Here is a 25195-nt window from a genome sequence, read left to right as displayed (position 1 = left end):
CCCCTGAACATTGTTACTCTTCTGCACAGTGGGAATCTCAACATGAACAAGCCCCAGTTTATAATAGCTTCTAGGTTCTTGTGAGCTGCTGCTTGGAGCTCATTCCCTATGACATCACGTTCTTCTTGTTCCTCATACCACTGTCTGTGTTTATCAGCTCAGAAACTGGAGTGTTGTTTCCACTAGCGTGGTGTAGGTGCCAGTGAAAGCTGCTGGATTGGGATCACTAGAGAGACCAAAGTTCTGGGCCAAGATCAGACACGGCATATGCAGAAGCAGGACAATCCTCCCTCCCACCTAACCTAGAGACATACCATGGAGTCATGTCTCCATGGTACATTCTTTCATTGGTCCTACTGACAACACGGCCAATCTAATAAGCAGCCAAAACTGCACTGAGATCTACTCATTTCACACAGGGCACCAAACAGCTCTCATCAGAAACTTGTTACCCTTCACTAAGGATTTGGGTTGGATTTGAAAACATGACCGGAAGTTATAGGCCATCTGTTCCATAAATCCTCAGAACCATCCACTCTCTCAGGTCAACTGTCACAGCCCAAGGTGTGGAAATATTTCCCAGAAACTCTAAAATAAACTCTGAATCAAGAAAATACTTAATGGGATCAAAAACAGCTCCAGCTGGCTTCAAAATGTTCTTACTGACCTTGGGTAAGTATTCTTTCTGGAGTTACGATCCAAGGTGAATGGGTGGTGAGGGAAGATTGTGATCCAGATTGGAGCTGTTTTTCTAAAATTGGCCAAGGAGAGTCCTGCTCTTGGCACAAACTGATGTCACTTTTCAAGAAGAGGATTTCTAGTGTTTGAACAAAACCAAGAATCCCACAATTTTTTTGCATTTCTTACCATATCCAAGTTTGTTCTCTCCAGCACATCCAATAGTTTCTCAATTTTGGTGTTTTCGGTGAATAAGAAGTCATCGTCAACCCAGAGATAGTACTTGGTTGTGACCTGAGATATTGCAAGATTCCTTCCAGCAAACCAACCCTGGTAAAAGGGAATCCCCAAGACACAGAAGGGCAGGGTCAAAACAGCTTTATAAGAAGAAAAATTAGATATATGCAAATACACACACACAAAGCTGCTTAGCTTTGTGCAAATCCCTTTTATCCAGAAACTATTCTGAAAAGGAGGGTCATCTCAACTACTGAATGAGAATGAAATAGAACACCTTTGCAACAAGGAGTGACCTTATAGTAAGACGATCACTTGCCCATGTGATAGAAGAACCAGTATATAAGGATAGTTAAGCACTGGAAGTATTTACCTAAGGAGGTTGTGGAATCCCCATCTTTGAAGGTTTTTAAGAACAGCTTAGACAACCCCCTGGAAGGCATGGTCTAGGTACATTTGATATCGCCTCAGTGCCTGGGGTGGACTATATGACCTCTTGAGGTCCCTTCCAACCCTACATTTTTACAATTATAGGATTTTAATTCATTAGATCAGGTGATTTTTCTACAGGAGACTTCAGTCACCATCCTATAACATCTCTCTATTTGTATAATTCCCAGGGCTCTTCACATTCCTTATGGAGCCCCAAGGTTCCCTCATTGTCTCTCCTCCTATCCCCATGTCGCAGGAAGCCCACTGCCGGCCAAGGACTGGGTGGGACTGCCTCTGAAACTCGTTAATGAGCACCAAGGAAATCACTTTTGAGCAACAGGGAGGCATGCCTTCTCCCATGCTGCCAGCCAATGGGGGTATTGAGAACAGACAGGAGCCTTAAACATTCATCTGATCTTTCATAGAGCATTACAGGCCAGTGAGCCAGTGTAACTATTTTTACAAAGCTTGAATAGTTACACAATAAGATGCTCCATTCACAAAATGTGCTGGACACCCACCATTCCCATTTATATCAGTGAATGCTCAAGATGAGGCCAAAAATTCTGTATAGTCAACAACGTGTTGACTAAGTCCATGAAGATTAATGGGTTGGTAAACCACTAGGAACTGGATTAAGACCACCAACTCATCTCATATACCACTACAGTAGCTTAAGTTAAATTGCTGTGGTACCAGTGGTAAAGCCCATAGATTGACATGGAGAATTCAGTCCCCTTTGTCCCAGCTATCCTAGCTAAGCAGCCTTGGCGTGAGGTCACGGAACAATAATTGGATAAAAATTTGAATTGGTGGCCTACAGGTGAAAGATTCTGTACAACACAAACAATCCCATGAGCCATTCCACTTCGTTTCTTTGGGGGATGGAACTGATCACATAAGTCTTAAGAGTTCTTAGCAGACAGTGTGGTCCAGTGGACGGGGCATGGTGTTGAGATTGGGCCTCAGGAAACATGGGTTCTATTCCTGGGTCTGTTGGGTCACCTTCCCTTCTCTGTGCTTCCATTTCCCCTCCCACTTTTTTGTCAGGCTCATCTACTTAGACTGTGAGCTCTTTGGGGCGAGGACTGTCTCTTACTATTTGTTCGTAGAGCTCCCAGCACAACAGGGCCCTGGTCTCAGCTAGGGGCTGTATGTGCTAACATAATTCAAATGCTAATAAGAGATGGTATTTTCAAGAGTGCCTAAGTGTTTTAGGAACATAAATTCCATTGACTTACATTAGGATTTGCACTCCTAAAACACTTAGGCACTCTTGAAAATATCATCTCTTATTAGCATTTGGATTATGGCAGCACATACAGGCCCCAACTGAGTGAAAGTCAATGGGATTTGTGATTCTAAATCACTTGGAGCTTTTAATAAATCCCATCCAAAAAGGTGTGTTATTTAGGATGTGGCCTCTACCAATGAACAATCCTTCTGTGAAACGCAGGCTGGAGGGCCTGGGTTGAGACCTGTCTACATGGCCAGTGCTGTGCAAGTGACAGACCTTTCCAAAAGGCATGATGTAATGCTCAACGTTCTCATCGATGATCTTCTCTGGGACTTCACTGTCATCGGCGACGATGATTTTTATGTCAGGGTAGTACTGTCGGATGCTCTTGATGAGGAGTCGAAGTTTGTGATAGCGCAAGAAAGTCTTCGTCGTGATAGTCACCAGGGAGCTGATCTTCCTATCTGTAACCGTAAACAGGGAAGTGACAGAGGCTTGTAACATTTTACGGCAGTTCTTTGCTTTTACTCACCATTCCTGAAAGATCTTACCTGCAGGAGGAAGGTGGGCATGTGGTTAGTAGAGCGAACTAGAACACAACAGCTGGATTCTCTTCCTGGCACAGACCATGGGGAAGAGCAACAGTGCTAGGCCAGCAACCGCTAGACTCTGAACAAGTCATCCTCTTTGTCCCTAAGTTGCCCTATTTGCAAAATGGAGGTAGGGACGTGGGGCATCCCACGGATTAGCTAGTGTTTGTGAAGTGCATTGAGATCCTCAAATAGAAGGCACTACACTAAGTGTTGTCGGAGCCAATCCAAGGTTTTCCCGGAATTAGAACGTTTAAAAAGGTCCGTTCATTCAGGGCTTTTCAGTGGATGTAACTTTGGAAGAACCTAACTGGACACAGAACATTAACTATGATACTGATGTATTTAGCCCTTGTCAATTACATACATTTTTGAATGGAGAGGCATCAGGAGACCAGAAAGACTTTAAGAAGCCCAGCATCAGGCCTAAAAGAGTAACTAACTTCTACCACAGTAAAGTCTGGAGTAAGGATTTACCATCAGCAATTGCCAGCTTGCTGGAGCCACTCCCTGACACCCCCTTAAAAGGGCAAAAGGGGTTTCCTACAGGGAGGCACTCAGAAACACTTACCTGCTCCAGGATCAAACAACTTTGGAAGGCCGGGCTGTCGGATGATCACAGGAAACTGAGCCACATGATGTCTGCTCTCGAAACTCACTTGGAAAACAAGAAAAGCAGAATAGGAAAGTTGCATCACTCATAAGTCTTCAAGTATTCTGGAGATCTTTGATGACACAGTGGAAACCTCCAAGTAAGAACCTTGATTGGAAATCCATTTGTTCCCTGGCAATGCTTTAGGCTGGAATAGATAAAAGTGGCCCCCCTGATTTTATGTAGTGTTAAATGACCTTCCAGCCTCAGTGATGGAAAATGGACAAGTGGGAAACCTAGAAAGAGTTCTTTGAAAGACCCCTTCTTCCACTGACTCAAAGAACTGGATAAATTTTTTTGACAAGTACCAGGAATTCTCCTGGCTTGGCAGTCTTGCTTCACCTCATGTGTAATTAGAAGCCAAAAAGACTGAAGCCCTGATTCACTAAGAAGCAGGGCATTGAAGGGGGCTTTAGCTTCTCGAGGATGATGACTGACCTCACCAATCTCTGGCAAAACTTTGAAAGAGACAGCTATGGAAGATGGCAGCATCCTGCATCTATTTCTCTGCTCATGCTGTGTTAAATAATGGGTCTTTCAGAAAGATTCCTTCTTGGAGGTAAAGTTAGTTTAGCAGATGCTTGAAAGTGGCTTAGTAACACTAGAGAAACTGATGGAAAACTGCCAAGGATGGGATGAAGAAATCGTCCAGTCGATACTCACTCATATCTACTGCAGTGAGCTGGTAGACCACACTGGTGTACGTGACATGCTCAAGGATGAAATTCAGCAGCTCCACATCTGAGGTCAAGATGATCAGCTCTTTCTCGCCCCGTCCACTCACAACATCGTCAGAGACATCAGCAAGCGTACTGAGGGTTCCCAGAGATGCTCGCAGGATCACCTGCGTTAAGTGCCGTGGGGCACGGAGGTGGAAATCTTAGGTGTCATGGTAAAATCACAAGGCTTCCCCTCTCCTCCCTCCCTGATCTGGGTCGATCACATGGCCATCTGTTTAAGAACTGTCTTATTTAAAGGGAAAGAAGGGAGCTCTGACCCCACCACTATCCTCACCTGGTTTCACTAAAAAGACGACATCCCCGTGGTGGTCAATAAAACAGCCACCTTCCCACCCCCAATGTACGAGGTGGTTTGGAATAACCTGTACTGGCAGAAGCCCTTTTATAACAGTATAGCTCCATCTGCACTAGGGGGGGTTGTTGCTTTAACTATGCCAGCATGGAGCAGCAAAACTTGAAGGCTGCGTCCACATGACAGACTTCTGCCGGTGTACCTATGTCAGCCAGGGGTGCGAAAAGCTGTGATCCCTGACCGACAGAGCTATGCCAGCAAAAGCCCCTAGCATAGAAACAGTTCTACCATGGAATGCCCGCCTTTGCCATACAGCTTGTTTTGCTCAGGTGTATGAGATAAGTTATACCAGAAACATCACAGCTTTGCTGGTATAGCTATGTCTGCACTAGGACCACCTTGCCAGTATGCCTTACCATTATACCTATGCGGGTAGAGCATTCCGCGCGTAGACATGGCCTGAGCATAGACCAGCCCTATGTATTTGTATAGTGCCTGGCACAATGGGGCCCTGATCTTCGTAAGATCTCTAAGGATTTGTCTGTGCCTAGACTGCAGCTGGGATGATGCCTCCCAGCCCAGGTCGACGGACTCATGCTAGCTTCCCTCGAGCTGGCGCACTAAAGGTAGCAGTGTGGCATATTGTGGCACAGGTGGCAGCTCAGGCTAGATCCCGAGTCCAAGCCTGCCTGCCCCCCACCCACTCAGGTCGGAGCTCAGATGGCTAGCATGACCCACCATCTATCCTGCAATGTCCACACTGCTACTTTTAGCATCCTAACTCCAGTAAAGCTAGTGAGAGTCTCTCTATCTGGGCTGGGAGTGTAGACATACCCAAATGCTACTATACTAATACAAGGCTGGGAAATCAAGCCCACCTTTGTAATAGAAGGAAAACCTCATGAGAAATGTAAAACTAATGCACCTTTCATGCAGAGAGATCTCAAAGCATGTTACGCACTTGCCAAGGTAACACTGGACTACAAACTTCCCTGCAACATTGTGAAATATACCTGGTACTTTTCTTCAGTCACTCCATGCAAACCAAGCCCTTGAAGAACAAAGGGAAACATACATAAGGACAGTAAGTAACAAGCCTAAAGCCAGTGTTTTGACTCAAGTGATTATTGTTCCCTAACAAGACTCCAGTCAGCCCACCTGAACTGGGATCACAGAGATGGATACAAATAGAACATCAGCTCTTCTCTATGCATTTTTCCCCCCTCAATTTTATCCAGGAAGAAATCTAGAGATGTCAGTAGTATTTTTGCATTGGGGCAACTCTAAAGATTTAGGGCTAGATCGTCAGCAAGCATAAGCCAGGGAAGTCAACGGAGCTACACTGATTTACACCAGCTGGAGAGCCAGCCTTTAGGTTTCCACCACTCCTTGCACCTTATAAAAGCCAAAGATCAATAATTTTGCAAGATTACAACATTTGAAGCAATTAAATAAGTGGGAGAGGAATTTAAAACCAACTACCACAGAGCTCTTCAAGAAAGCATTTTGCATTCAGATAGAAGAGCCGGTCTGCGCTCAGATGACAAACGAGTCAAGGGAGATTTATTGTGAAATGCAGATGGGATCTTCACTGTTTCAGCCCTTTTCATAATTGTTTTTCAAATGCTCTGTATACAAAGTGCCACATGGTTATTATTCTAAGAACCCATCCCAGACATTTTGTGCACTTTACTGGAAGGAAACCAGATCTCTGGGTATCAGCGAATGGATTTTGAATTCAGCAGTTTTGTATGAAGGGTTGGGTCTTCAGAGTAAGCCAAGTCCAATACAGGTGCAATGAAGAACAAAGCCCCCCTATTTCATATAGAGGGTATGTACAAGAGACAAGGTCTTAGACTTCACTGGAAGTTGAGCCCATGAGCAGGCTATGAAAAGGCACAGAACAAGTATACCTGGAATCATAATCGTGTGTAGTGGCATCACCTCTACTCCTTGAATAGGATAGCTTAATGGCATGTTTGGTTTGGCTATTACTAGATCTTGAGTCATTGAAGGGTATCTGGAACAAATGCGAATAGAACAGGGTCAGCATCGGGAGGATAAAGGATTATGAAAATTGTGTTAACAGTAAAACAGTTTGAATGAGTACTTCTTTCTACCAACATTCCCTATCTGTTGGATGCTTGCGGCTGGAACTTCAAAAGAAACCATCTCCCACTGGGGCACCAAACGAAGCAACCAGATTTTCAGGATACGTGGAGTGTGTAAATTGGGTGCTGAGTAGGTCGTGGTTTAGATGATGTAATGGTGCTCACTCAGGGTCTGGTTGGGGAGCATGGCCTAGTGGTCATGAGTGCAACCCCCGACTGCTAAGGGGATTGTGGGGAGGGGCCCTCCCACTCCACCAGGCTCCGACTTGGGTACTTTGGGCTACCAATGGTCTGGCAACCAAGGCTGCTTAAGGTTGTCCTCCCTGGGCCTCTTCCTCACATCCCTCCTGCCCCCATTATTTCAAGGCTTTCCCGTGTTGGGGAAGTCCAAACCAAAATAAGTAAGAGGGGGCTACTATGTCCAGGGTCCACAGGGATACTTCCCTCTCTGGTTTTCTCTGGGATGGGTCCTACCTTCCCTCAGGGAGGGCCCCTTTGCGCAGCTGCATCAGATCTTTAGGCTTCCCTCTGCTCTGTGCTGCTGGAGCTATGGGCTGCAGGTCTGCTTTGCTCCAGCTCTCTGCCACTCAAAGGAGCTAATTCCCTGCATCTTTTAATTCCTCCAGCAGATGGAGGATTTGCTGCAGGTGTGGCGGGGCAGGGCTAGCGAAACCCAAAATAATCCCTTATCCCCTTGGTGCCCAGTGTGGGATTTGTACACCCCATCACTGATGGTAATAGCTGAAAGGATCATTTCTGCTCTCCTCCATAGCTGTTTCTTCTATCTCAGTACAACTCAACCCCAAGGCTTCAGTTCATGAGACTTTCCCACATGAATTTAGTGCCAGGAAAGATGCAGGCTGGACAGGTCAAGAGACAGGAGAGTCCCTTTACCTTTTCTGATAGTGCTCCAACTCCCTCCGTCGCCTCTCTTTAATGGAGGCAAGGTCTTTCTTATCAATATAATCTTCCATCTGGTAGACATGCACACGGTCAGCTTTGGCGCACTCACACTGATTCTTTGGAGCTAGCCTGAAGAGAGGGAAAAAAAAGAAAACCCAGAAGGCTCAGCTTGTGCAAGGACACTGGGAGAATCTGCTGTTTTGTGACCTTTTGAAAATAATATGTATATGGCCAAGCTTGGTGGGTTAGGCCAGTATCTATACGGGGCGTGTGTATATATATTAGTGATATGGGCCTAACCCACCAACCATGGACATGAAACCCTTGTTTCAAATGCACACTGGCAAAGTTCTGATCTCAGCTGGACACTACCGTCCCAGCACTGAGGGATGTTCAGCTCTGGATGGGAACATCATGAGTGAGCCAGAGCTAAAAGGCGAATAGGATCCCATCCTGCCCTGGCAGGTGAATGTAGCTTCCTTTGTAAGAAAGTTGGGTTACACTGTAGGACATCTGGGCCAGATTCTCAGCTGGTGTAAATGCACAGAGCCACTGACACTAGCTTTTTTTACATAGAGAGCCCAGGAAATCTGCAGCTCAACGTAAGGGCCATAAAACAAAACAACCCCCCACCCACTCCATCATTCTTAAAACCAGAGCCAACATTTGGGATAGAGAACCAGTGGCCATGCACCACCACTCCTTCCCAGTTTGGAAAGAAGAACGCTATGAAATACTGAACTGGGAGTTAGGAGATCCAGGTTCTATTCCTAGATCTGCCACAGGCTCTCTGTGAACTCAGAAAAGTCACCTAATCTCTCTCGCTGGATGCCTCCTCCCAATGGGGAAGGGAGCAATGCTGCAAGATTCCACTCCCTGCCGGAGGAGAGAGTTTCTGGTAATGACAGACTGGGGCCATCTTTCCAGCAGCTAGGAGAGGTGACCACTGCCCTCCTATCCAGCATGCAGAAGGGATAGGGACAGAACATAAAGAGGAGGGAAGCTCCAAACCCACTTAAGATCCAGAACAGAGAGGAAAGAGCCCCCTCTTTCATCCCAGAAGCTAGGTCAGGTCAAACGCAACCCTCTATATCTCTAACCACAACCAGCTCAAACAACAAAACAAGCAACCACATGGGCATGTGCCTCAGGGATCACTGGAAAATCTGGACATAATCCGTAATACGCTTGATGGAGATTGTGACACACCTGGCTTCATTGTCTCCCTGCAAGAACGGGTGTCGAGCAACAATAAATCTCAGCAAGCCATTAGCAATAAAGCCCCCACAAGTCGCTCAGCTGCTTCTTTTCCACTGTTAGAGGTGACTAGAGACAATAGGGGAGCTACACATACTTGGGTTTGCATGGAGGGGCTTGTGTCTGAGCTTCCTCTTTCTGGGAACAGATCAATTATTTGCAGGTCCCTTGGAGGGCAGACTTGATAGCGCCTTAGGCAGCTCTCCGAGTCCAGTGAGAAGTTGCAAGACCAACTTTGTTTGTTAGGGGTGAGCAAGCTGACCCTCAGCAATAAATACCTTACCTGCGGCTGACTCCACAGCCTACTTCTTCTTTCCCCCACCCCTCCTAGATATTGTAACCTGCCTGCCTCCCATTCCACTCCATTGCTCCCCAAGAAACATCCTGCTACACCACATTCCCTCCTACCCCAGCCCCATGCAAGCACTGTGCACTACACCCCAGTTAATCACTCTTGTGGGTGTGGAACCTCTTTGTATACAGGAATTTAGAGAAACAAGGTGGGTGAGGTAATATCTTTCACCAGAAGAATCTCTTTCACCAACAGCAGTTGGTCCAGTGAAAGATATTACACCTCATCCACTCTGTCTCTCTAATATCCTGAGACCAACACCCTTATACCGCAAACTAGAAAGGTATTTGACAACAACGATGTAGTGGCAAGTTTGAAAGTGCAGGTACTTTACACCTACCCATCAGCATAAAGGAAAGCCAAGCCACCCCACTGAGGTCCAGTAGCAGAATTCTGGTGGGAAGCCATCGAGAGATTAAAAAATAAGGGCCAGAGTCTTAAGAAAAATAAAGCCTCAGTTAGGGGGGAAAGTGCCATGATATTTTTATAACATCCTCGGGCAAAAAAAAAACAGAACCTCTCTTCCCCTTACTGGTGTAGTGTGCTGTTTCCTTCCACCCCAGAAGTGGCTGCATTTCACTACTGCTGCATTCATAGGATCTAAAGTGCTTTTCAAGCTCTATGAAATGATAGGCTTATGCAACACCCATCTCTACTTCTTCTGCTTATCTAAGTCTCCTCCTTGTCTCTTGCTGTTCATGACTCTGTCTCCAATTCCTGCTCCGCCTTTACGGGGCACAGTCAGTGCTTTGCAGTGCAATTGCTGAGAGAGTAAGAAGGCAGGAGTCGAACTGGGCTGCTACATGGTTATTCAGCAAATTGGTACGTTTATTGGATGGGGCCATCCTGCGCTCCAGAGTCAGAGCTTTCGTTTTAAAAGAAAAAAAAAAGTGTCACCATTACAAAGATAAACTGCTAATGGTGGAGGAGCATAAAGTCATGTGGCATGGTCTCCTGTATCTGCAGGCAGCCCGACATAATAGTTCTGGGAGAAAATAGAAGCCTAATAATTGCAAGTTTAGTGTCAGCGTCAATAACTCTGTGTCAAGGTTCCTTCCCCACTCTGAACTCTAGGGTACAGATGTGGGGACCTGCATGGAAACACCCTAAGCTTATTTTTACCAGCTTAGGTTAAAACTTCCCCAAGGTACAAACTATTTTACCTTTTGCCCTTGGACTTTATTGCTGCCACCACCAAGCGTCTAACAAATATATAACCGGGAAAGAGCCTGCTTGGAAACGTCTTTCCCCCCAGAATCCTCCCCAAACCCTACACCCCCTTTCCTGGGGAAGGCTTGATAAAAATCCTCACCAATTTGCATAGGTGAACACAGACCCAAACCCTTGGATCTTAAGAACAATGAAAAAACAATCAGGTTCTTAAAAGAAGAATTTTTATTGAAGAAAAAAAGTAAAAGAATCACCTCTGTAAAATCAAGATGGTAAATACCTTACAGGGTAATCAGATTCAAAACATAGAGAATCCCTCTAGGCAAAACCTTAAGTTACAAAAAGACACAAAAACAGGAATACATTCCATTCAGCACAGCTTCTTTTCTCAGCCATTTAAAGGAATCAGAATCTAACGCACATCTAGCTAGATTACTTACTAAATTCTAAGACTCCATTCCTGTTCTGTCCCCGGCAAAAGCATCACACAGAAGAGAGAGAGGCTTTGTTTCTCCCTCCCCCCAGCTTTTGAAAGTATCTTGTCTCCTCATTGGTCATTTTGGTCAGGTGCCAGCGAGGTTATCCTAGCTTCTTAACCCTTTACAGGTGAAAGGGTTTTTCCTCTGGCCAGGAGGGATTTTAGAGGTGTTTACCCTTCCCTTTATATTTATGACACTCTGTCACTGCAAAGTAGAGCAGGCAAGACAGCAAAACAAGTAGCATATGCTCTGCTGCAAGCAGGCTTTTATCTTTGTTTTCAGAGTAACAGCCGTGTTAGTCTGTATTCGTAAAAAGAAAAAAGAAAAGGAGTACTTGTGGCACCTTAGAGACTAACCAGTTTATTTGAGCATGAGCTTTCGTGAGCTACAGCTCACTTCATCCGATGAAGTGAGCTGTAGCTCACGAAAGCTCATGCTCAAATAAACTGGTTAGTCTCTAAGGTGCCACAAGTACTCCTTTTCTTTTTTCTTTTTATCTTTGTTTTGGCATCTCACCTTGGGGGACCTTGGCTGGTGGGCAGAGCTCAGCTTGTGGGCGGAGCTTGTGAGTACACTGGTAGGCCCATCCCACCCCTATTAGACTCCAGGCAGGAGAGAAATTAGAGCTGCTGTCTATTGCACACTTCTACCCGATAAAGGACATGTGAGGTTTGTTCCGTGTTGCTCTACTGAGGCCAGATTTTTCAACAGACCTCGGCACCCATTTAGGTCCCTGAGGAAGTGGTCAGACTTTCCAGAGCGCTCAGCGCAGAGTTCGGCACGTTGTGCGCTGATCTTTTTGGAAAATCTGGACCTTAGCATGTAAGGTGCTGGAAGGTGAGATCTTCCAAAAGCAGGTAGAGGCCAAGCAGCAGTAGGGCGGCTTCTCCAACCCACCCTGCCTCAGCCCTGACTAGAAGGGTCAATAGGAATGACAGGGAGATTGAGAAGACTCTATGGCTCACTCAATCCTTATGCCAACTAATGCCAGTTGTAGCAGGGAGGTTGTCTTCAATAGACATATAAAAGAGTTCCTGAGAACTGGACTCAGACGTACTGTCTCATCTCACCCAGGCCACTGAAGAAAATTCATGTGGAAAGTATTTTCACTTGCTATGAGCCCAGCATGGATTCAGTCCAGAGACCTCAAGGTGAAAGACTCCACATTTCCTGTCACCAGTCCCCCAAGCCCTCCCACTTTTTACTGGCCGTAAGGGCGAGCAATTGAGGGGGTGGGGGTGGAGGGAGCGGAGAGGAGTGAGTGGGGATGGAGTTTTGGGAGGGGAGGGTAAGAGGCAGCATGGGGGGTGGGGGCGGGAGGGCATGGTTCGGGAGCTAGTGGCCCCCCCCCCCAACTATTAGGAAGCTTCCGCTGCTCCTTCCCCAAGCCAGATGCTTGTTTTGGTGGTTATTATATACAGCATTATTGAAGCCATGTTGATCCTAGGATATTAGAAAGAGAAGGCAGGTGAGGGTGATATCTTTTACTGAATCAACTTCTGTTGGCAAGAGAGAGAAGCTTTTGCGCTTACATAAAGCAGGCCTGAAGAGGAGCTTTGTGTAAGTGTCAACACTCGTCTCTCTCACCAATGGAAGTTGGTCCAATAAAAGATATTCCCTCACCCCCCCTTTGTGCCTTTGTTTTCCGTCCCACACTTAGTTTACCTTGACTCTTTAAATCATATGCTCTTCACACAAGGAATTGGTCTTACAATATGTCTGTGCAGCAACTAACCCAATGAGGCTACTGTAATAATAATAACCAGAAAGACAAAGGGGGGGGTGAGGTAATCTTTTATGAATCAACTTCTGTTGGCAAGAGAGACAAGCTTTTGCGCTTACACAAAGCAGGCCTGAGGACGAGCTCTGTGTAAGTGCCAACACTGGTCTCTCTCACCAACGGAAGTTAGTCCAATAAAACATAGGTTTCAGAGTAAGAGCCGTGTTAGTCTGTATTCGCAAAAAGAAAAGGAGTACTTGTGGCACCTTAGAGACTAACCAATTTATTTGAGCAGAAGCTTTCGTGAGCTACAGCTCACTTCATCGGATGCATACTGTGGATATGCATCCGATGAAGTGAGCTGTAGCTCACGAAAGCTTCTGCTCAAATAAATTGGTTAGTCTCTAAGGTGCCACAAGTACTCCTTTTCTTTTTTCAATAAAAGATATTACCTCACCCCCCTTTGTCTTTTTGGTTATTATCAGGACCCCCAAGTGGGTCACGACCCTGTTTTAATGGGGTTGTCAGGGCTGGCCTTAGACTTGCTGGAGCCCGGGACCGAAGCCGAAGCCCGAGCCCCACCGCCTGGGGCAGAAGCCCGAGGGCTTCAGCCAGGGCTGTCCTTCAGATTTATGGGGCCCTTTGCAGTATTATTAAACTGGTGCCCCTATGCTCCACTGAAGGCGGTTCCCAGCCGGCACCACTGACCCCAGTGTGTCGAAGGGGCACAGCCACCACTCCCACCCGCGGACCCCCAGAGTTCCCCCCCCATTGCTGACACACACCGAGCTTCATACACAGCAGACGTTGCGGCAGTGGCTCAAGGCCACATGGGGGCTGCATCTTGCCAGAGCCCACGGCCCTCCAGCAGCTCCTCACCACTCCTGGCTCACCATGAGCATTTGGACAAGAAGTACAAAGCAGTAATAACAATAATACAAGTGTGAGTGTGAGAGAGAGAGCCAGTGTGTGTGTGTGACACTGTGTGTTGGGGGACTGTGTGACTGTCTGACTGTGTGTGTTGGGGAGAGTGAGACTCTGTGTGTGTGTGTGTGTTTGTGTGTGTGTGTGTTAGGGAAGTGTGAGAGACCGTGAGCACACGGTCACCTTAAGTCCCCCTCACCCCGCCGCTTGGCCCGGCTCCCCTCGCTGACTCATGTGGAAGTTTGGCTCCTCCTGTCCTGGCCCCGGCGCGGCCCGGCCCCCATCGGAGACCAAGCGATGCAGGCAGGCAGGGACTCTGCTCCAGGCAGTGGTGGGCCGGGCCACCATGTTGCCAGTGACCGTCCATGCCACTCTGGGCTCCACGGGGCTGGGGCAGCAGAGCCGGCTGAGGAGCGAGTGAGGGTGGGGCGGGGTTGGGGGCGGGGAGAAGCCCGTCAGCCCAGTGTGGGGGAGGGGCTGGAGAAGAGAGGATTCCAGCAGCGGCCCGTGCGGGGAATGGTGCCCCACATGTCTGGGTGCCCTACACAGCCGCATATGCTGCATATGACTAAGGATAGCCCTGGCTTCAGCCCTCGGTGGTGGGGCTTAGGTTACACACACACACACCACCCGGGACAGGGCGGCTTGGGTGGGCTCCGACTTCAGTCCCCCCTCCTGGAGTCGTGTCGTAATTTTTATTGTCAGAAGGGGGTCGCAGTGCAATGACATTTGAGAACCCCTGTACTAGACCACACTGCCCCTGACGAATAGATTTCTGGGAGGAAGCTGTAGCTCTGTTTTCCAATTGCTTGTGAAATAAAAGGCCAGCACTTCAGGCTCATTTTCAGGAATGAAGTCAGAGTTTAAGGCCAGACAGGATCATGAGATCATCTTGCCTGACCTATGTATCACAAGGCACTAAACACCACTCGGCCACCCGCACCCCAACAACCAGAATTAGACCAAAAGTACTACAGCCCTCAGGAAGCTAACCCAGTGTGTGCCACAGGCAGAAAACAGGAAAGATCAAAGTGCATGGGAGGGATCAATTTGTCCCCTGTTATCTTTTATTATTCATTTGTCTTGGGGCCATTAGGTGTTGTGTGAAAACAAAGATGCAGCTGAGCCAGGTGGCAGAGAGAGAGCAGTTGCTAGTTTGTCAAACAACAACAGGGAAGAGGAAAGAAAGGTAATTTGAATCCCATTTCTACCTAGCTATTATTGCATCAATCATGATGGGTCTACTTAAAATCGTTGCGAAATCCCACATTTTTTGCAGGTGGGTCATGGCATAAATAGCAAATTTCATGGATGTGTTACTCATCTGCAAAATTTGCTATTTATGTCATTTATGCCCAGCAAAAAATGTGGCATTTCTCTGCAGTGTTTCTCAAACGGGGGCCCCAACCCAAACCTGAAATTAACTTTCTGCAATATGGGCATTAACAGCTGGAGCAAATTTAACAATTCAAACAAACATTAGCCAACCTTTTCCTTTGCAGTATTTGCACAAATCTAGCTACGAAGAACAATTGAAGCAGTTAATATCAGCAAGGGAACTTACCAAATTCCATTGTAGGCAAACAAGGACTTGTATTTTTCTGGAGACAGAAGTTTCATGTCAGACCGAGCCTCTGAAATCTCTCCCTTGATCTGATTTTCAGCTGGCCTCTGCCAGTGCATGGAGGCCAAAAACACAACCACTATACACGAGACCAGGATAAGGAAGTATTTCATACTGCATTAAACAGACGAAAGGAAGATTTCAGTAAGCAACGAGGTAGCATTTAGAAGCTGTTAGCTCTGAGGCTGCATTTCCAAACTCTTAACGCATTTCAGCTTCGGTTTTTCTCCCTTCCGCCCACACCCAGCAGATCTGAATCTCTTCTTCATGATCAGAAGAGTTTTCTACCAAACAAAATAAAAAAGCCTCCTTCCTTGATTATACTTAGGAAAGACTGACTACCCATGCTGGGAAGCTGCTTTTACCAATTATAGGACAGTTGTTCAGACAGAAACCTATGAGCTTGAGACAAAAACTGTTGTATTTTATTGTGTTTTTTCTCTGAACTTTTTGAGGGTGTTATTAAACCAGACAGCCCTGTGTACTTTAGAGCATGACTAATTAAGAATTTACCTGTTGACTAGTTGCAATTTTTGGCTAAGAATAGATATTAAGACAGATCTTATTAGTTCTCCTAGTGCATCCCTGCTGCTACTTTCATTCCCCCACCTACCAAATGCCTCTCCTAGAATCCACACCGAGGGTTCTGCTGACCCATTCTGACTGTGACAAAGGGGACAGGTGCGCTGGACTCAGAGCAAGAACACCCTGAATTATAGGCCACTTCCTCCAGACACCACAGTTAGTATTTCTGCCATTAACAACCTTTATTATTCCCCAAAGACTACATTAAGATGGAGCAAAGGCTGAGAGTACATGTCAGTAATTCCCAGTTAAATACATTACAGAGATGCTGTAAATATATAAAAAAAAATTCCCAAAAAACAAAACTCTCTTCCCCCAAGCATTATAAACCCAGGAAATTCAGAGTAAATACATTTGGATTTCTCTTAAATATGTAGCCTTAAAAATGAATTTCCTAGGTTTATAGCACTTGGTATTTTGCATAAATAACAACATCCCTGTAATGTATTTAATACAGAATTGCTGATATGTACTCAGTCTTAATGTTGTTTTGTTCGGGAATTATCTTATTGTTTTCAAGTTAAAAATTTAATGCATGCACACTAAACACAAAACTCAACATTAGCAGGCCATACTTCATATCTTCACTCTATTCGAAATATCAACTTGCAGATTTTAAAAAGATTTAGCTTTTATGGCTGCTTCCCACCCACCCGCATCCACACACACTTTAGAATGCCACAAAGCAACCAGAATGCACATCCCTCCCCACTGCCCATTTTTGTGAGTAGATCTGGTGTAACAGGTAGCTTTGGAAAATAAAAGTGATAACTATACACATACGTCATGATTTTCAGCATTTCCCCTCCCCAGCTGAAGTTTTTGTCAGCAGAGGCTGGTCGGTGCATAAGATCTTCTTCAGGGAAACTCACAAAAAATTGCCTTCTTTCAAAATGGCCGGGCTACATTGCTTCATTGAAGATGGTGGCTGCAACTTCCTAACACCACCAGCCTTTCACCCACTCAAGCACTCTCCTCTGGGCTATGCCAGCCCTGTCCTCACCTTGCGGGTTAACAAGGTGTGTACCCTAATCTTCGAGACCCTTCGAAGCATTTCCCTGTGATAATATTCCTTTTTTACCTTCAAGAGGTTTTGATTATTTACAGTTGTCTATGGTGGTTTCCATTGAAAGTCTTGGGATTAAACACGCCTAAATAACTGAGTCATGCATTGCATCACCAGATAAGCAGGGCAGGGTGACAACCCCCTCCTGCCTTAATGGGCCCTCAAGACATATTATCCATAGTAACTAATTTTTACTCCAAACACAAACACGTTATTCCAAAGGCAAAATACCACATTTATTTGAATACAGAAAGAATCATAGTAAGCAGTTAGTTATAGCTATAACATTCCATTCAATCTCATATTTATTCACGCATTCATTCATACACACACACACACACACACACAGGTTCTGCAAGGTTATTATCATAGTTACCAGCCTTAGAGTTGCTCATCTGATGCTCCTGGAAGTTGGTTTGCAGAATCAGACCCCAAAGTTCTCACTTTCTAGAGAGCCTTATTTTTATAGGAATTTCTTCCTATGCCAGTCTATGGGAATTGCTTCATCATGCTGTTGCTGAATCAATCAGCAGATGGCACATTCCTGATGGCTCCGTGCTGCTAGATGTTATCTTGTTCTTTGGTTCTCCCATTCTTGAGGCTGTTGGGTGGATTCCAGTCTGCCCTCCGGGGGTCCTCTGGTTATTTCCACTTGACGCCTTCTTCAGCCGATGGACACTGGATTCTTAGGCTGGCACCTCCCTGATCATTCAGTTATTATCCACACCAAGCATCCATCCACATACATCCTCTATCTCTGTTTTAATCACAATTGTTAATACAACAAAAGGGCGGGGAGTCTCTGGGTGCTGTTTCTGTTGTTACAGAGTATTGCTGTGAGTCTCTCTGTGTGAATTGCTTTGAGAACAGACTCTGTCTTAGAATGTACTAACGCAATTAGCAGCTTGCAAGTTTCACACATAGAGGGAGAGAAACAGTACCAAAAACCAAGAGACCTCTTAATTAGTAATACCCTGGAATTTAAACTATGGGGAATCAAACTCATCTGTGATTTTAATACAGAACTTCTTTAATATGATCCAACAAGCTGTCTGTAGATACTCTTTATGGATAAATATTCTATAAGGTAAAATATAAGACGTGTGTTTGGTGTAGTGAGTTTGTCAGAGTTTGCACTGCAACCCCAAAGTGGGTGTTTGCCTATGGCCCCGGTGTGTTAATCTGGCCCTTCACACTTTTGTCTTACTAGGGTAGGCATTCAGAATCCACGTGCAATAGTATTTTCCATGTGTACTCAAGGAACCAGTTAGAATGCACTCAGTGTCCTCAAATCTTTCCTGGCAGGTAGCAATGCAAATATCATCTGCACAAATGAATCTTCACACATCAGGGAGTTCTGGTTGGTCATTTGTGGATACAATAAGAAACAAAGGTGAGAGCACTGAATGTGGGGGCAGGCCATTCTACTGAGTACACCATAAACTTTTCTGACCATCCACCTCGACAAAGAAACATTGATTCTCAAACAGAGAGAGGACCTGGACCATCTTGCTATTTCTCAAAATTCTTGCAAGTTTCAGTAGACGTACGACAGTGTCAAAAAAATCAATATACAGCCTCTGTAATTTTATAGGTTTCAAAGCCATCTTCAATGTATTGAGTTAGGTTTACAGCCTGGCAACAGCAAGGACATCCTGGAGAGAAACGCCCTTCGACTATTAGCACTGTCCTACCCATTATCCTCTGCTCACACACCTTGCAGGTTGAACAAAGGAAGGATAGTGGGCAATAACTCTTTGCAGAGTTAGGGTCTTCATATGGTTTGAGTAGTGCTACCTGCGTTATCTGCATAGTCTCTAGAAGGAACTGGAAAAGTCAAGCAGCCATGTCTGTTCTCTCATCCCAAAACAGAGAAATAGTGTGTTAGATATACCAGCTACCGTTCCACATTTCAGGGTTTTCATGGCTATTGTCAGCTCCTCAGTGTTGAGCTGTTCTTTGTGGACTTCGGTCACTCTTCAGAGACAGCAAATTCCTGCTTAATGGCTTTTGTTCTGCACTTTGCTTTGTGGGTTGGTTTACCATTTAGGATGAGTTGGGGTGTGAATTGGCTGGGAGAGTCTACGGCAGTGCACTTTGGTTGCTCTCCATCAGGGTTCAGCTTACAAACGGTGCTTTTGTACTATTATGACACAGTTCTGTTGTTTGAATCAGTTTCCTCTAGCGGCCATGCCACTCCTTTCCAATTTCTCACACAAGCATTCCCCCAAACCCCTTGGTTTTGTCACTGTTCAAATAATAGAGATATACATAGACAACTATGTTTTACTACAAACATGGATACAGACTAACACGGCTATGCTTCTGATATGTTTAAACTGCATTGTACACTGGTCCCGCAACGTTTTTTCCCCCCTCCTTTCTCCAGTGCAGACTTCCATAAAAGGAGTGTACTAAGTCACGTCCATACTGAGCTGTGGTATTTATTGCACAGAAGGAGTGCCTGCCAACTCTGCCTACAGATGTGTATTTAATAACTTGCTATCTGCCTATCATGAAAATACTGAAGCCCCAAAGTGGGGTTGCTCAGCATTCGGGGGGGGGGGGGTCAAACCAAACTTCTCTTTGGGTGCCTAAATTTAGACACCTGGGTTTGAACGTTTGGGTCCACCATTTAAACAAGTTACGGTATGAACACCGGTGGACTAAAAAACATACACCTAAAATAATCTATAACAATCACTTCTAAATAAACCCATTTAAGACAGAAGCACCCTCTGCTCCACTTCTTGTGCTTTAAGCTCATCAGCTTATCGGGGAGGAAATGAGATGAGAATCCTGAATATAAGGAGAAATGGATTTTTCACATCATCATAAAACAAAAGTTTTATAATTAAGTCTATGTATTTTGATAGAGACAATTAGGATCAGGTGAGGAGAAAAGGTTAATTAAGACAGACATCTTGCCAATTAATCTGCAATTGAGGTGTAATTGAGGTGTTTCTTGTCATCCAGATCTCTCACCTGCTTTAGAAAAACAAACAACTCTTCACATTTCCTGGTGCAAAAATGAATTCAAAACCAGCCCACTTTCTCAGCTATCGCCCTGATCCTGAAACTGAGCACCAACAGGACTCAAAAAGAAGAAATCCAGCCACACAAAACCTATTCCAGGACCTAGCCCGACATTAGCAATACCACCGTGACTTATTTACATTAACTCAAGAAAGGAAATGGCACTTATACAAACAGAACAGTGTGTGGGGAAAGTCCAACTAGACTTGGAATGCTGTCCATCATGAAGGGCTCCATCCTGCAAGAACACGTTCACAGGGGAGAGTCATTGTACTCACACAAGCTATTTCCCATTACTTCTGTAGTATTTTTTGAGTAAGTAAGTTACTCACGTGTTTGCAGAATCAAGTCTTAACAGAGAAGTCAGTTCATTATAGGATTTGTCTTCACTGAAGAATTAACTCAAGTTCTGTTCACACACAAACCCCCTGAACTCCAAGCAGGGGTGCTTTTAGCTCAAGTTAGCTGGCCCATCAGGTGTACAGACTACAGCTGGTCAGCTATTAACACAATTGCTCTGTGCTAGGGTGGCCACTCACACATTCCCATAATAATGGACACTCTGGTACTTCTGGGAACGATATGGGTCTACCCCCACCAACATGACCTCGCATGCCTGGTGCGTACAAGCTCATGCTGCACAGAGGATGCCATTTTGAAGAATGCGCCGCTCCACTCACACAGGCAGAGGTGGAATGGCGCATTTTTCAAAATGGCGTCCCTCGCCTGATACTGGACAAAACCAAGTCTGGTTTGGCTCAGTACCAGCCGGGGGACAAGTCACCCAAAAAGAGGACGGTCTGGTTTAAAACTGGCGGAATGGCCTTCCTACATGGTGCTGCTCACACGAGACATTTTGCAGTGTGGCACTTTCCCTTGAGCCAGGCTAACTTGAGAAGAGTAACTAGAGTTCACCCGGCAATGACGACGTTGTGACCACACATTTTCTTTCTTTCTTTGTTTTCCTTTCAGTTTTTCACGTACAGAACAATTAAAGGAAACATTTGTGCATCTTTTTTTAAAGTTCCCATTCATTTTTTTTTAAATACACATCATGGAAATATTTGTTGGTTTTAGGCATTGTAAAAGGCATTTTCCCTTTTGTTTTATATATCATTTTACTTAAGATCAGTCAAATTGTATTGTTAAGGACAAAATTAAAAAAACCCCAAAACTCTGGAAAAAAATGATTATTTGTCAGGCTTACATCCTCAAGTCACTTTGGATCCTATTCACACAAAAGGCAACTACCAGATATTTGTTAAAAAAGCCAGAGCACAAAAGTACAGGGAGATTATAAAAATTCTGGTATTTTTAAACAAACTAAAAAAATTAATTCTGCCTCACTGTCCCTTTTTAAACGATTACCTTGAAGAATAAAATTCCAGAAACTAAATAAGGAAGATAATAAAACAAAACAAAACATAAGACATTCAGAACTAAAGCAAAACTAGGGCCCAGTCCTGTAAACATTTAATAATTGTGAACATTATGCCTGGTATTGGTATTGCCTGGTTTACCGGAGCATACCAAGATCTCTTGCTTTCTGCCTGATGGTAGGAGGAAGAAAATGGAAGACTGTAAAGAAAGCATTACATGTCTGTGGAATTATTGCACTTGGTATTTAAGACAATCTCCTCCCCACAAGTAAATATTTTGTTAGCCTTTTATCTATAGGATTAATCTTGAAACCCTTTTTCATTAAAAAGTAGTTTCTTATGAACTTATTGAAGTCAATCTGGCTACTGTCCTGATCAGGGGTCATTTGTAAAGCACCACAAGTCTTACCATGCCGTATGCAAAGTTTTGGGATAAGTGAATACAACCACTTGCAAATACAATGATCCAACACAAAAGCACTGACTTGAAGTGGAGTACTTGTGGCATCTTAGAGACTAACCAATTTATTTGAGCATAAGCTTTCGTGAGCTCACGAAAGCTTATGCTCAAATAAATTGGTTAGTCTCTAAGGTGCCACAAGTACTCCTTTTCTTTTTGCGAATACAGACTAACACGGCTGTTACTCTGAAACCTGACTTGAAGTGGGGGAAGGAATCTTATTACCGTTAGGACATGGGAGCTCACAAAGTGAGGTGTATTTCTGAGAACACCTTACATTCAAGTCTTTTTGTTGGTAGAAATACAGGCGATTGGGGAATATAAAATTACTTCTGCATTTACTCTTCTCGATCAACGAGGAAGAAAGACGTTTAAATATATCTATGATTGTGACCTTCCTGGGCTTTTTTGGGTTCCTTTGCATTGAGTCCCTCTTCTCTATTTTTAGTACCCTTTATTCTGAGGCATTATGGTCATTTTTCTTTCCGGGACAAGGAAATGGCTGTGTTTAAACATTGAAGCAGCAGTAGTCTCTTCTCCCCCCGCCCCCCGCATCATGCAATATAGCTAAGAGATGTGTGCGCCTTTTTTAGATGTTTTAAAAATACTTAATTATGATTATAGCATATTCAAAAAACATCAAGTTGATTTGATTTACACACCTTTTCTTAAAGCTCATAAGGCATCATTAAGACCCTGTATAAAGACTCCCATCATTCTTTGAAGTCAGGGTCAAAATTTAGACAGTTATTTCCTTATCCTATTTAATCATTAAATACCCAGCAGTTTACTCCTATAAATTCCCCCTTTAGCACCAACTTCGTTGTTGTTAAACAGGTTTTAAAAGAACTCCAGCTGCACCCCATCTGTCTATATGGGAATGACGGACAATTATTTAAATGTATCTTAATGGATGAGGTACTCTCATACTTGTTTAGTTTTTTTCACTGAGATTTTAGTATATTTATTTTAAAAGCATCAGTAGACAAACTGGTTTAATTTAGACAGAGTTTTATTAAAATTAGCCATTGACCCACCTATAATGAGAGGCGAGAGACATGCACTAACTGACAGGGGATCTCTACAACTTTGCTGACAGTCAAGCAGAAGGCCCCATTTCAGCCCAGAACATTATAACCTTTGGTTTCAGAGCAGCAGCCGTGTTAGTCTGTATCCACAAAAGAAAAGGAGTACTTATGGCACCTTAGAGACTAACAAATTTATTTGAGCATAAGCTTTCATGAGCTACAGCTCACTTCATCGGATGCATGTAGTGGAAAATACAGTGGGGAGATTTTATATACACAGAGAACATGAAACAATGGATGTTACCACACACACTGTAACAAGAGTGATCAGGTAAGGTGAGCTATTACCAGCAGGAGAGTGTGTGTGTGGGGGGGAGGAACATTTTGTAGTGATAATCAAGGTGGGCCATTTCCAGCAGTTGACAAGGACGTGTGAGGAACAGTAGGTGGGGGAGGGGGGAATAAACATGGGGAAATAGTTTTACTTTGTGTAATGACACATCCACTTCCAGTCTCTATTCAAGCCTAAGTTAATTGTATCCCGTTTGCAAATTAATCCCAATTCAGCAGTCTCTCATTGGAGTCTGTTTTTGAAGTTTTTTTGTTGAAGAATTGCCACTTTTAGGTCTGTAATCGAGTGACCAGAGAGATTGAAGTGTTCTCCGACTGGTTTATGAATGTTATAATTCTTGACGTCTGATTTGTGTCCATTTATTCTTTTACGTAGAGACTGTCCAGTTTGGCCAATGTACAAGGCAGAGGGGCATTGCTGGCATATATCACATTGGTAGATGTGCAGGTGAACGAGCCTCTGATAGTGTGGCTGATGTGATTAGGCCCTATGATGGTGTCCCCTGAATAGATATGTGGACACAGCTGGCAACGGGCTTTGTTGCAAGGATAGGTTCCTAGGTTACCTGATCACTCTTGTTACAGTGTGTATGGTAACACCCATTGTTTCATGTTCTCTGTGTATGTAAAATCTCCCCACTGTATTTTCCACTGAATGCATCTGATGAAGTGAGCTGTAGCTCACGAAAGCTTATGCTCAAATAAATTTGTTAGTCTCTAAGGTGCCACAAATACTCCTTTTATTATAACCTTTGCAAGTCAAAAGCCCATACCCACACCAGCCTGAGGTCATACGAAGCATCTTTACCAAAGGAGGGAGTGAAGTGTGTTTTGCCTATTTGAGCAGATCAGGTTAGTTTTTAACAAGCAAAAGAAAATGCTACTGCCGTTTGTTTACAAGGAGAACTGTTCTGCAGCCAAGGGGTTTCCTCTCCTGGCCAGTATCAAACACTAGAATCCCTGAGGTTCAATTCCGGGAAGGCTCTTCCCTTTACCCCCAGACAGGGCGTACTCATTTGCTTCTACTACAGCAGCAGTATCTGCCAAACTCAATAGCCCAGTTCAATGGAACTGAGCTGGGTTTGCATTTGCAGTTTCCCCCAGAAAATCTGAAGCCTGAACACAATGGGCAGAAATTGGAGACAACTCCCTTTCACTGGGTTATTCCACTAAAAGAACAAAACAAAACAAAACACATACACAACAACAAGAAGCCACAGTCAAACCTGCAGTAAGATCTTGGAATCCACTGGCAGCTGAAAGCTCTGGCTACACAGGAAGCCCAGGAATAAGGAGAGATCCATTCCCAGAACATGCTGATTCTAACCAACCAAACACCCCCGACCATGAGCTCCCCACAAGCAACCAATTGCACTGATCTGAGCTATATGGCAAAGAGAGCTGTCCAACCCTCCCAGAAACTCACACCCCTAGTAAACAGGTACCCAATACCATCTTAGCTCCAGGAATTCAGTATCTACAGCCCCACCCACACAGGTATGTCCAATGCCAGCCCTGCACTTGATACTCAGTGTCTACAGCCCCACCCTGTTAACAAGTGCAATAGCTGCAGACCTACCTGAGAAACAAAGACCCCCAAACAAATCTTTACCCTGAAGACGCTTATAAACAAAACCACCTAACATGAGCAAGGGGAGAATATTTACCTGCTCTGTAGACTTTTTTAAAAAGCAATTGCTTTAGCGTGGCACAAAAGTAGAAACCTGGAACTGCTGCAAAGTCAAATTGTTGGTGACAAAAAATAAAATGTAATTCAATTATGTGTAGGTCTATTAAAATCAGGATAATGACAAACCTCACAACATCTAGGCCAAAAGGAGAAGCCTTGTCCATTTCAATATAGAGAGTGACAACCCAGCAATGCTACTGGA

The 25195-nt window shown here is 44.5% G+C and overlaps 1 protein-coding gene across 1 annotated transcript in view; it reads right to left on the bottom strand.

The window, feature by feature from the left end:
- The window catches only part of B4GALNT2 (beta-1,4-N-acetyl-galactosaminyltransferase 2 (SID blood group)), a 33160-nt gene that overhangs the window by 5235 nt on the left and 2730 nt on the right, over positions 1-25195 (bottom strand). The window contains exons 2-9 of the mRNA XM_074940838.1: positions 15339-15512; positions 7864-8001; positions 6772-6878; positions 5872-5909; positions 4490-4670; positions 3746-3832; positions 2861-3048; positions 868-1008 (exon numbers count right to left, since the gene is read on the bottom strand). Coding sequence (XP_074796939.1) covers positions 868-1008; positions 2861-3048; positions 3746-3832; positions 4490-4670; positions 5872-5909; positions 6772-6878; positions 7864-8001; positions 15339-15511 — 1053 coding nt within the window. The 5' untranslated portion in view covers position 15512. The remainder of the gene's footprint in view (positions 1-867; positions 1009-2860; positions 3049-3745; positions 3833-4489; positions 4671-5871; positions 5910-6771; positions 6879-7863; positions 8002-15338; positions 15513-25195) is intronic.

Source organism: Natator depressus, chromosome 27 (genome assembly GCF_965152275.1).
Source record: "Natator depressus isolate rNatDep1 chromosome 27, rNatDep2.hap1, whole genome shotgun sequence".
Lineage (NCBI taxonomy): Eukaryota > Metazoa > Chordata > Testudines > Cheloniidae > Natator > Natator depressus.
This window is presented reverse-complemented; position numbering and strand designations above follow the sequence as displayed.